This window comes from Taudactylus pleione, unplaced genomic scaffold (assembly GCF_031769625.1).
Source record: "Taudactylus pleione unplaced genomic scaffold, aTauple2 ptg000218l, whole genome shotgun sequence".
In the NCBI taxonomy this organism is placed as follows: domain Eukaryota; kingdom Metazoa; phylum Chordata; class Amphibia; order Anura; family Myobatrachidae; genus Taudactylus; species Taudactylus pleione.
The window spans coordinates 7,564,466-7,578,334 of record NW_028284620.1 but is presented as its reverse complement, the minus strand read 5'-3'; the positions used below and the strand labels follow the sequence as shown (position 1 = coordinate 7,578,334).

The following is a 13,869-nucleotide window of genomic DNA, read 5'->3' as shown; positions in this document are numbered from 1 at the left end:
TGGCTACAGGAGATTAACCCTTTCCTCGGAATGTGGGGGAGACCTTCTCTGCTACAGGTAGCCTAACTTCATGCATATCCCTGCACACTGATATGGGGTACAAGGTAAAATGCACAATATAAGATTGATGTAAGGCTGATGTAGAGGGCTGCTGCCAGTGTTCAGATGTTGTGCCAATGGCACATCGCCTGCATTGTAATACTTAGGGGCCAATTACATTACCTGCAATGTAGGTGTTGTAAGTAATGTAATTGGCCCCTAAGTATTACAATTTTGATATAAGGATGACATGCAGAGATGTATGTGGCTTTTATTTCATGTTCTTAGTATTAATATTGCTGTTTGTAAAATTATATTTGGTTTGTCATAGACATCCGTTGAAAGGTTGTTTAAAGCCAGCATGGTCTGTAAATCTCTCCATACACTGACCAATCCTGCTGATTGGTGCTGGAATGAGATCAATGTGAAATGTGGGCTGAGGGCCAATATCATTCTAGCATAATCCATGCCTGGAGGTGAATGATGATACACATACAGTACTAGCATCCATACAACCGGATTTACCAGTATTCCTAATAATTAAACAACTAACTTTACTTCTGAAGCCACACACAATGCATTTTTTGGCCAGTTGCATAGAAATTCATGTTAGTATGGTATATCTTATAAAATATACTTAGGGATAAATTTACTAAAGTGAGAGTTTTTAGAAGTGAGTTTTAAAAGTGATGTTGCCCATAGCAACCAATCAAATTCTACTTAACATTTAACTAGCACCTTCTAGAGACTAATAGCTAGAATCTGATTGGTTGCTATGAGCAACATCACTTTTAAAACTCACTTCTAAAAACTCTCACTTTAGTAAATTTACCCCTTACTGTGACTTTTACAACAAGCACATACACAGTAATGTAGAACACAATCATTTAGACTTTTGCAGGGGTTGCCAACACTCCCCCACAAACTTGTTGCTTGAGAGAATGTCCTCATTACAGGCACCTACAGTACTGTGTACTTTGGAAAGCAAAGCAGACTCTTCATTTGGGACCTAAATACACATATCTGGACAACAATCCATTGTTTTATGTTTGTACATATGTAGCTGTCCAGTCAAGACTATAACATTTAGAGGACACATCTCTTATTGGGGTATAGAGTGGTAAGAAGTGCTCAGTTTTTTACTGAGAGTGTCTCTTATTTTTACTTTACTAGATGACTACATTCTAAGAATTGACCTTGTGGATTTTGAAGGACAGAGAAGATTTGCTGATTATAAAAGCTTCAGAGTTGGTGATGAAGAGGTAATAGAGGGCTACATATAGGAACCATACAGAGGCCACCTCTGCTGCCCATTGCTGTAGATCTCTATGGTCCCTACTTCCAGCATGTTTCCTCTACAATGTATTCAAATGAAAAAATGTGTTAAAAAGCAAATGGGACTCTTCTTTCCTGCTATAGTCCTGATTAAACTTCATTTGACATAGATAATGAATTATGTATCAGTTAAGAGAGTCAATACTCAAAACTATTTCAGAAACTGAGAAGCTAATGTCGCTGATCATCATCATCATCATCATCACTGTCATTGTATATCCACTGCACCTGCCCTGCAGCACCTTCAAGAGATACGTCTCCAGTCCTAGGAGGCCTATCTTATATCACACTTACGTGACTTCACCCTTACTGTATTCAGCCTATGCATGCAACCCCCTAACTGCCCCTGTCCAGTGTCCACCACTTTAAATGTAAGGAGATGCTAGTTAATGATTCACAAATATGTATATACAGACACATACATAAACATTTATTGGTGCATACTGTGTAGGCATTACAGAGATATGTTTATTACTCAAACATACCAGTTGTAAATGAGCCTCATATTTGATATACATAGACTCAGGATAACCAGACAATATATATATACAGATAATCTATTTATCATTTTAAAAAAATTTTGTAGATAAAGTTACTAATGTGTTTTTCTCTGGTTATTGCACCCTCTTTCCGTACTATTTATCATTGTTACCCGCACAGGACAGCTCTTGTGTAAAGCAGCTGTCCCGGTAAAACTTTTTGTGGCCAGTGATGCTGTTTTTAACCAGTATGACATGAATGCGAAAGGCTTCAAAAGTGTAGTATTATGTTCATGCTCCTGGCCGCACAACATGTGTATACAGCATGGCACCGTATTCACTCCTACGACGTGAGGGAAGACAGCAAGGCCAGCAACTCGTCAGTGTCACTGGAAAAGCAGTATTACAGGCATTTGTCTTTTTTTTAAATCACCCAGAGCAGGCTGTCTGGCAGACTGATGAGGGGAAGATATACAGATGAGGGGTAGATATACAGATGAGGGGTAGATATACAGATGATTGGAAGATATACAGATGAGGGGAAGATATACAGATGAGGGGTAGATATACAGATGAGGGGAAGATATACAGATGAGCGGAAGATATGCAGATGAGGGGTAGATATACAGATGAGGGGTAGATATACAGATGAGGGGAAGATATGCAGATGAGGGGAAGATATACAGATGAGGGGAAGATATACAGATGAGGGGTAGATATACAGATGAGGGGAAGATATACAGATGAGGGGAAGATATACAGGTGAGGGGTAGATATACAGATGAGGGGAAGACATGCAGATGAGGGGTAGATATACAGATGAGGGGTAGATATACAGATGAGGGGAAGATATACAGATGAGGGGAAGATATACAGATGAGGGGTAGATATACAGATGAGGGGTAGATATACAGATGAGGGGTAGATATACAGATGAGGGGAAGATATGCAGATGAGGGGAAGATATACAGATGAGGGGAAGATATACAGATGAGGGGTAGATATACAGATGAGGGGAAGATATACAGATGAGGGGAAGATATACAGGTGAGGGGTAGATATACAGATGAGGGGAAGACATGCAGATGAGGGGTAGATATACAGATGAGGGGTAGATATACAGATGAGGGGAAGATATACAGATGAGGGGAAGATATACAGATGAGGGGTAGATATACAGATGAGGGGTAGATATACAGATGAGGGATAGATATACAGATGAGAGGAAGATATACAGATGAGGGGTAGATATACAGATGAGGGGTAGATATACAGATGAGGGGAAGATATACAGATGAGGGGTAGATATACAGATGAGGGGAAGATATACAGATGAGGGGAAGATATACAGATGAGGGGTAGATATACAGATGAGGGGAAGATATGCAGATGAGGGGAAGATATACAGATGAGGGGAAGATATACAGATGAGGGGAAGATATACAGATGAGGGGTAGATATACAGATGAGGGGAAGATATGCAGATGAGGGGTAGATATACAGATGAGGGGAAGATATGCAGATGAGGGGTAGATATACAGATGAGGGGAAGATATACAGATGAGGGGAAGATATACAGAGGGACCATGCGAGAAAGCAGGAATTTTCTCATCTTCAGGCGGGTGTGGTATGTTAGGTCGACAGTTCTCATGTTGACTTGCATAAGGTTGACATTAGAATGTCCACATGGTTAAATGTTGACATGCTTAGCATGTTGACAGTGACTATGTCAACACTCATCATGTCTACATTGATGACATCTCGACATGATAGAATATCAACCTAACGCCCCTGGTGGCCCAACGGTCACTTATCACTAAAGAAATAGATACATCAATCCGCACTGGTATTACTTCTCTTACAAGTCAGTGGTATATATGTATATCCAAAAAACCCTTATATCGGTCACTTACCTGGTCCCAGCGGCAACTTTAGGCAATTATAAGTGGACATAATGCCATCCACAGATGGTATTACATTTAATAATAAATTGACAAGGTGCTCAACCCCCTATTGTGCGGTATGGGGGGTGGCACTAGTATGCAGGGGGGTGGCACTAATATGCAGGGGGGTGGCACTAATATGCAGGGGGGTAGCACTAGTATGTGGGGGGTGGCACTAGTACGCAGGGAGGTGATGCTAATATGCAGGGGGGTGGCACTAGTATGCAGGGGGGTGGCACTAGTATACAGGGGGGTGGCACTAGTATGCAGGGGAGGGTAATGTAAAGAAATGAAATCACTGATTTTTCCACTTTTTTAAATTTAATTGTGAAGAAGAGAATTATATTGATTTCTACAGCAAAATAGCTGGAGAATAGCACTTTGTTTGCTTTATTAATAGATCCCTTAATTTATTAACTGCACTCACAAAGGTAAAAGTAGTTATGGCAAGAATCAGGGAAAAGTTACTAACACACAGAACTATTGAATGTGCTCTGGTCACAAAGATATAAACCCCTCTCATAAAGGGGATGTAAGACATAAGGGGCCTGATTCAGAGCCGTTCGCTATTTGCGGTCGTTCGTTCAAAAACAAGGGGTGGCTATTCAAATGATGAGTTCGCAAATTGCAGTCTGTTCACACCTCTAAGTCTGAATGAGCGAGCAAAACATACGCTCATTTATTTGTTAAAAACGCCCCCTGGCCGCACGCACCATACGTCATGTCCACTATTTATTAGATTAATCGAGTACATCGACCAGCGTATGAACTACTCGCTATTCTTGTGGTTGGTTTTTGCTACCACAATCTTGCGAGCAGTTCTGGCTATAAAACAACCCAGTGACGTGGTCAATGACGCTGCTGTATTAATTATGCACACCCATAAAACGCCCGTTTTGACCTTTAAGCACGCCTGCGTTCGGATCACCACTCCCCATTTTCAAGCACCTTCCCCTGTTACCACCCACATACGCCTCATACTGTCACTCAAAATAGCAGGCATTCGCTATATTGCGAGCACATGAATTTCGGCCGCACTGACTGGTTCGCGCATGCGTATAACGATCCGTACGCATGCGCAGATGTGCGAACATCGCTCGGAACGAGCGTACTGCCGCTAGCGAGTGGCTCTGAATGAGGGCCTAGGACGGCATTATCAGTATTTCAGTAGAATTAGGGAAAAGGAAAAGTTTAGGGAAAAGTCTAATGGGTCTATTTACTAAGCCCTGGATGGAAATAAAGTGAGTGGAGATAAAGTATCAGCCAATCGGCTCCTAACTACCATGTCACAGGCTGTGACCCCTCTATTAGCAATGTTTTTACATTATACCAATTTGTATAGCTGCCTGGTGTGCCTTGAAGAACTGCAATACTCACACACTCATGCAGATCTACACACAAGTCTGAGAAAGTCCTATTATTTGTGGGTAGTCGAGGAAAGGTGCAAAATACACACTGTTAGTGATAAAGGTCGCCAGGACTAGCAAACCACTTGTGATTGGCTGATTATGAATGCACTGCTTACACTGCTTGTACTGTACATATATACAGTTTTATATGCTTTTTTCATCATTTACTTTTCTCACACACAAACTAAAGAGTTGTGTCTGATTCTCTATTATTGAAACCTTATATAGAATACAAAATAAGTGTTTACCAGCATGCCTGTATTTTGTGACTTGTGCCTAATGTAAACTGAGCACATGCGCTACTGGTGCAGACCCATGTGCATATTGTGATAGCTTAACTTTGTATATGCACGCTATTGCAGCTTGTATAGAAAACGCATCTTATGCCTGTAGTACTGCCGTATTTTTGAGTACCCGCTTTTTTTGCAGTTAATAAATGTAAAAATAAATTTTTGCCCCTTTTGTTTTGCATGACAAACAAATATTTAAGTGCTAATTTGGAAAAAAAATTGTCAATGTGTACTGTATGTTGCAATCCATAGCAACCAATCCAGTAATTGAGTTAATTAGTCTCACTACATGAATCTAATAAAAAGCTTATGTCTGATTGGTTGCTGTGAGCTACAGAACATCATTGCTTTTTGCAACATTTTATGAAATAAGCACTGTGATGAAGGGCAAATGTCTTTGCTGTGCCATGGCCCTGCCCATCTTGTGGCAGTTATGTCTCCTGAGAGATTTGCTTGCTCTCTCAGAAGTCCTAAGGGGTCGCCCCCAAAACTAGGGAGTCTCCCAGACCTTCTGAGAAGATATACACCTATTAGTAACCTTAGCAATCAGCAGCCAGTTGTTATCAATATGGTGTAAGCCAATCAGAGAAATGATTGCTCAGGAATCAGGAGAGCTACACCTTCTGCACCCCCAATGTTAGTCCATGGAGAACATAAACAATAGAAGCAGGCAGTGCTTCTTCTTACAGTTTCATTTAATAAAGATTAATGAAGCAATCAAATGTGAGCACAACTGTTTTAGTTACCCTCGTAATATTTGTGCACATTACGTCACCTTCTGCTTTATTTATTTATCCTAGAGCGCTTACCAAATAAGCTGTGGAGATTACTCTGGTACAGCCGGAGACTCACTTACTGGAGGCTTTAACCCAGAAGTCCAGTGGTGGGCAAACCATAATGGAATGAAATTCAGTACTCAGGACCGAGACAATGATAACTATGAGGAGAACTGTGCTGAGGAGGACAAAGGAGGATGGTGGTATAACAGGTGTGTACTAGGGGGGAAGTTGGCTGGCTCAGTAAGCCTAGAGCTCTTCCTCATATAAATGATTTCTGTGGGTAGAGGAAGTGTTATAGGGATAGACATGAGCATGAGGGTCACAACTGCTAATTTATGATGCAGCAATTTGCTATTATTACGTCTCTAAGCAGGGCCGGCTCGAGGCATGTTTGGCCAGTGCGGTCGAACAGGGGCGCCACTCCATGGAGGGCACACCCCTCTCAGCCATTCCCGATTTCAGCTGGACAATCTGTTCTTTCAGGCACTGCCCCGCTGTTCCACCCGCTGTGCAGTGGTGCCTGCACCGGAGAAGCGGATTTCAGTGCAGGAAGATGGCTGGGTGCCGCCCAGCTACTGACGTAGTTCTGGGCTCGCCCCCAGCCTGACATTCATGGGAGGCGTGCCATATGGACACACCCCCCAAATAAAGGCATCTAGGGGGTGTGGCTTATGGTAATTAGGCCATGTCCCTGAAGCTGCGCACGGTTAAGGGGCGACGAGTTGCCGTCCTGTCTTTAAGTATAGCAAACTGTTTCACCTGTTCAGATTTCATTTATGTTTTGCCATGGTATTCTTATCAGACCATGTAAAGTCACACATGTCATGATCATCACATTAGACATATAGTGGCCTATTCATCATCGGAGGCCCCCGCTGATTAAGTAATGGTCTCGCTGCGAGGGATATTTACAGATGTAGCTGCGTTACCTACCTCTACGAGATCATGCATGTGCAAAGCTGCCGGGGAGGTAGTGAGGAGGCGGCGGAGGGATCCGCTCAGATCCCTCTTCGCTCTTCTCATCCCCGGAACTCCTTCCTATGGGATCCGAGACGTCTGAAGATGGCACTTGTTCGCGGAAGCAAACTGACTATCAGGTGGTCCTGCCGGACCCCTGATGATGAATACCCCGGTTACCTAAATATGCGGAAACTAGCATTTCCGCATTTTTTACCTGTTCATTTATCGTTTGATGAATAGACTCCATAAAAGTCATACTTGTCTACTCTCCTCCAAGAGGCTCTCAAAAATCCCGCAAGAGAGGGCAAGTCTCCCAGACTGGCCGCCACCACCCCTGCACTCCCCACTTACCTGGTGAAAGTAGGTGGTCCGGCAGGGGCTGGTGATGAGATTCGCACTGAATCGCATTATTGTAGCCCTGCTCCTGCTTTACATTGCCCGCAATCCCACCACCACACCTCCGTACCACCCACCTATGGCGCCACCATAACTCCTGCTGCTCAGGCCTGGCTGCTCCCTCATGGAGGAGGCAGCCAGAAAGTCTGCAAGTATGTCTAAGGTGCACCCATCACCTAGGCATTTAGTGGGCAGTAAATGAAGTTTCTGTGATGTCAACACCATAGGGAGATTCAGGAAACCCCCTGCCCTCTTCACAATAGGACTCACTTATGCTCTAAGGCAGGGCAGGGCAATAAGCAGCCCTCCAGCTGCTGTTGAACTACACATCTCAGCATTCCCTGCCACAGTTTTAGCATGCACTTATAACAAACTTGTAACAGGGCATGCTGGGATGTCTAGTCCCACAGCATCTGGAGGACCACTTATTGCCCAGCCCTGCCCTGCCCTAAGGGGTATATTTTACAGTTATCAGGTTTTATTTCTTATTGCCGCTGTTCGTGGCAATAAGAAGCTATGGATCGCCCAAATGTATTATTAAACACACGCAGGGACAGGGGATCCAAAAGGAGTCCATCCCTGAGATGTGTAAGAAGTGAAATGATTGCTGATGGGATCATTTCGCTTCTCTATCAGGACCCCGCACCTGAGCATGTACGGACAAATGACTGCACAAGAGAGGAGGGGCCCGTGTGCAGTTCCGTCATGAGCCCCCTCCTCTCAGTACGGTGGCCGGCAGTGCACTGATCGTTTGATGAATCACTGATAGACTCTGGCCACTGTGGCCATTTTCCCTGTACTGCGCATGCACAAAACAACAGGAAAATGGCAGCAGCGCCCATTTTCCAGGCATTTTTACAGCGCTGACACCGGCGCCGACGTGGGTCTCCGGAGAGGTAAGTATATTATGGGTGCAAGGAGTAGGGTGTGGGGGCCTCCCTGGACCCAGCGGTCGTGTGCTCCACACACTCTGCAACCATTATAAATATACCCCCTGATCCCTCTCCAGTATTTTCTGTGGGAATGGTGTTAGCTGCTGGGGCAAAACTTAGCATTCTAGAGCTTGGTAAATCCAACAGCCTAGCAGCTCCCTTAGAAACCTATGGGCATGGGCATAACTACCATAGGTGCAAGTTGTGCATCTGCTATGGGGCCCAGAGCTGAGGGGGGCCATCTTCCTTGTCACAGTTACATGCGGTATATAATTTTTTTACCATTGGGCAATACATAGCGCCCCTTACAAACTTTTGATATAGGGCCTTCAAATACCTAGTTATGCCCCTGCCTATGGGTGCTGCTTCTGCTGTCAGAAATGGAGACAGACATTATAGATTTCAGCTAAGGTTGCTCCATTTTACATTTGGGGGATCCTTCAAATTTGCTGCAACCCCAAAAATTAGGGCTTTCAAGGGATATCCTGTGAATACTATTTGATACATAGGCCCCTAAATAATTTAACGATACATGTTAATTGCAAAAATCTATACTGGTGTATTTATTGATGGAAATAGTAAACTGCAATATGTCTATGGTACAAAATGGGCTAATTTGGTTTAATAAAAGGTGTAAATACCATGAGGTGTTGTAATATAATATAATAGATTATTAAACTGTGTCTTTAATAGCTCAACCCTTTTTAGTGTAATTATATTATCCAGAAAATATTAGCTTGTGGCAGAATGATTTATTTGAGTGATAACCACTAATCGCCATTTGGGCATGAGGTTGTCCTAAAGCACAAACTAGAGATGTGCGCTGACCCGTGTGTTTCGGTTTTGGATCCGGATTCATCGATTAAAAATCGATAAAAACAGCTACAATGTCCAAATCCAAAACCCATGCTCGGTTTCTAAACACGAGTTCCGAACCAGCAACAGATCCAAACCGGTTCACAAAAGTGAATCCGAACCATGATCCGGTTCTACTTTGAATCTCTAAATCCAGATCCGCACATCTCTTGCACAAACTATCCCAATATGATACTCTTATCAGGGCCTGATTCAGCATGGATCGCATTGGGAACCGCATACGCAGGTGAGCCAATTGTTGCGTACTTCGCATGCATAAGCACCGCACTGCACACTGTGATTACGGGTGCAGACAGGAATCCATCACAGAGGGAGTGACAGGCCGTGAGCGGTTGCCGAACCGCAGTTGTGGTTCTCCATTTGAACGCCATTGCATGAGCGTGTATAAATTAGTTATGGTGATTGCCTACGCAGCTTGAGTGCTCACTGCGTGCGATGAGACTTGCACTTTCTGAGACGGGTCAGAGCTGTTGTAATTGAGGGGCCGATGTGCTTCGATGTTACCGATGTATACGCAGGACTTCGAGGTACTACGGATGTGAAAAAGCAGTAGTGGGTGTCTTTATGCTGGCTGAGCGGTGGCAGACATTAGCATATTTTCATAGCTGTATTGCGTGCGATAAAGCAGCTGCAATCATGGTTGCCATCCGTGCTGAGGGCCTGATTCAGAGCCGCTCGTAAGCGGCCGCTCGTTCGCTCCGAGCGATGTTCGCACAACTGCGCATGCATATGGGTCGTAATGCGCATGCGCCAACCAGTCATTGCGGTCGGAAATCGAGCGCTCGCAAAATAGCGAGTGCCTGCTAATTTGAGTGACAGGATGAGGCGTTTGTGGGTGGTAACAGGGGAAGGTGCTTGAAAACGGGGAGTGGTGATCCGAACGCAGGCGCGCCAAACGGTCAAAACGGGCATTTTAAGGGTGTGCATAATTAACAAAGCAGCGTCATCGACCACGTCACTTGGTTATTTCTTAGCCTGAACTGTTCGCATGATTGCGGTAGGAAAATCCAACCACAAGCACTGAGAGCAATTCAGACGCCTTTCGATGGACTCGATTAATCAAATAAATAGCGGAGATGACGTATGAAGCGAGCGGCCAGGGGGCGTCTTTACAAAATAGCGAGCGCATGTTTCGTTCGCTCGCTCAGACATAGAGGCATCAACAGACCGCAAAGAGCGAGCGCTCAATTTAAATAGCCGGCTCCTTTTTCTGAACGAGCGAGCGCAAATAGCGTCCGGCTCTGAAACAGGCCCTGAATCCGGCTCTCACAACTAAGCACTATCCTGTAGCTGCTGATACCAGGAGTGATGGTATTTATTCAAATTTCTAAAACGTAATAGGACCAGTCAGCAGATTGAATTCGTTTTATAACACAATAAACATAATTTAATGCTGCAGTATCTATTCAAATAGAAATAGAACAACACTATTTCCTTCCTCTTCGTGCTCAAGTTGTAGCTTGGATGAGGTGTCTCCAGTGACTGTAGCAATGTCTATGATATACCCCTTTTATACTAGCAGCAATAACCCGGTATATTGCACGTGGACGTGCAGCAACCCAGGTTACTGTGCAGTGGGAAAGGGCCAGGTTGAAATAAGATGGGTCAAGTGACCCGGCATTTCAAACCTGGTCACGAGAAGGGTTGAACGTGTATACAGCCCTGCTCGTGATGCAGTGTGAACGAGTAACCCGGGTTGATGCGATTCTGCATAGGGTCCCATTTTGCCGATGACGTCATCAACTTGGCATTAGTGCCGACTCAGGCCACCTGTCTGTAAGGCATCTCAGCCGGGTCGCACCCGGAATGAGCGTGTGAACATAATCCTGTGTGCGACCCGACAGTCAAATGGAAAAGAGGTATCATTCTTCCAAGGAGCATAGATACAACATTCAAGGTATCTCAGGTTTGTAAGTAATACCCCTTTTACACTAAAGTCCCGGGTCTGACTCAGGATCAGACCCTGGACAGAACTCTTTCACACAACCACACTGACCCGGGTTGTTCCTGGCTCTGCGCCATTTATACTGCACACGGGTGCAGTTGCTCTCTCCTGCCGGCGCTTGAAGATTACATCATCTCCAAGCGCTGAGAAATCCAGATCTTCCCATTCTGTAAATGGGCTTGGGTCAGATGACCTGTGTTACCCATTTACACTGCAGAGTTACAAGGGTTGTTCCCATGTTAAACCCTGCAAGCCACCCAGGTTAGATTGCCTGGTCACTTGATCCGGGAATCAAACCCTGGGCCCTTTTACACTGAGCTGCAACCCAGGTTGACACGGCAATAACCTGGGTTGAAGCGGCAGTGTAAAAGCGTTATAATAGTCTTCTGTTTACTGACACAGTTTCCTCTGCAAGGATACCAAGGGCCTATTTTGGTGCCTCACTGCAGACACAGTAATTATGTTACCATTAGCAGGAATGGAGACAGATGAATCCAGATCTATTCTACTTGATGCTATTTAATATGTTTCTATAATATTTCTTTCAGGTGTCACTCTGCCAACCTAAATGGCTTGTACTACAATGGACCTTATACATCCAAAACAGATGATGGGATTGTTTGGTTCACCTGGCACGGATGGTGGTATTCCCTGAAATATGTCGCCATGAAGATTAGATCTGCAAGCTTTGAGGCGAATCTTGTTTGATTGGATTTAATAACCCTTACTTTTCCAGAGATTTACACAACAGCACGGTCATAATGTGTAGTCAGAGCAAAGATCTATACTGTCCCTTACCAGACCTGTTTTCCTGCCTCGTCACACATTCATGCATGTCTAATTTTCACTTTGGGAAGCATTTATTAAGTAAACACATGGGGCCAAATGTAATAGGGTGAGAGTTTAGAAAATGTGAGAGAAAACTTTCACATTTTTAAACTCAGCCAATGTAATAAAGTCACAGAACAGGCAAACTTGCATGTTTTTCAGACTCAAAAAACTCTCAAGATAAAGGGGCCTATGTATCAAAGCTTGATGTGAGATAAAATTGTGAGATCTATATCACCAACCAATCAGCTTCTAACTTACATTTCGCAGGCTGTGTTTAAAAAATAATAGTTTGGAGCTGATTGGTTGGTGATATAGATCTCACAATTTTATCTCACATCAAGCTATGATACATATGCCCCTTAAACTCTCATCCAGGTGTTTCCTGTTTTGAAAATACAACTCGATCAATGTATTAGTGTGAGAGTTTTACTGCTAAACTCTCACATTTTCTAAACTCTCACCCTATTACATTTGGTCCCCTATGCAACATTTTTTGAAGTGGTGCAGGACGTGCCTATACCAGATCATTTTGCCTTGAAAAAGAGTCTTCCTCCTAAAATGCACAATCATAAACCCATTAAGCTAATTTAAATGTAATTGAAATCTCATTCTGCAACACTTAGGAGCTGATTCTGAGTCGCACGCAACAGCACACGCAGCAGCGTCTATTGGCAGCCGCCCATTGGTGAGTTTATGCAAATGACCGGCAAACTCCTTCCCTTGTGTACATTCCTGCAGCCAATGGGCTCAGACACCCATTTTACGTGCCCATGCATGCTGTAATACCGATTGGTGCTCCCTTAAATGCAATAATTGGTCACACCACCAAAAATGCACCAGTCCTATGGCAGGTGCAGATTCTCTGTCTCACCATGGCCTCCTATGCTTGCGGCTGTGTGTCTGCAGCCCCTTGCATTGACACACCCGCAACACTTCCATATAACGCACACTGAACACACCATTTTTTTATGCACCAGTAGCTACCGCCCAGGATCGCCCATCACTTTGCCAACACCTTTCTGATACCGTCTGAATCAATCGCTACAGCACCTTTGTGCGTTCAATCTGTGTGACACATGCGTCCTAGGGGTTTTCAAAAACTGTCAAGTATGCCCAGTAGTATATAATTGCTCAACTACGCAACCATCAGCATTGCACGTGGATTGCATGTGGCTCTGAATTAGGATCTTATTCTTGTTTCTGTACATGGGTGCCATGTGACCAGGGTCATTCCTCCCATGAGGCCATTAAATAACCTTGTCTTAGGTGGCACTGTCCCAGAGACAAGGTCTTCTCCCCTCCTCTTGGTATTAAGCTTACTTAAGGCATACTTGCCAACAATATCCCTTAAGTAAGGGAGAGGGCAGCCAGGTCGATATAGCAGGGGGACATGGCGCGGAATGGGGGTGTGTGGACAGGGACATTACCTGGCTTTAGGGGTGGAGCAGGAGGCGTGACAATGCAATTGTGAACTTGTAGCCCCACCCCCCACCCCCGCTACACAATGCCGAGATTACCAGCACTGTGAAGCAAGGGGCGGGGCCATGATGACTTGATTCAGTGTCGGGGTTTGAGGGGGGGTCTGGGAGTAGGCAGCCGGCTGAGAGACTCGCCTGCTTTTCCAGGCAGCTCGGAGCACCACCCAATTTTTGGGA

General features: G+C 44.4%; 1 protein-coding gene across 1 annotated transcript in view; it reads left to right on the top strand.

Moving 5' to 3' along the window:
- Positions 1-12,420, top strand: part of FGL1 (fibrinogen like 1) — a 58,981-nt gene extending 46,561 nt beyond the window's left edge. Inside the window, exons 6-8 of the mRNA XM_088478804.1 lie at positions 1,213-1,301; positions 6,296-6,483; positions 11,932-12,420. Of these exons, the coding sequence (XP_088334930.1) occupies positions 1,213-1,301; positions 6,296-6,483; positions 11,932-12,091 (437 nt within the window). The 3' untranslated portion in view covers positions 12,092-12,420. The remainder of the gene's footprint in view (positions 1-1,212; positions 1,302-6,295; positions 6,484-11,931) is intronic.
- The last annotated feature ends 1,449 nt before the right edge of the window (positions 12,421-13,869 follow it).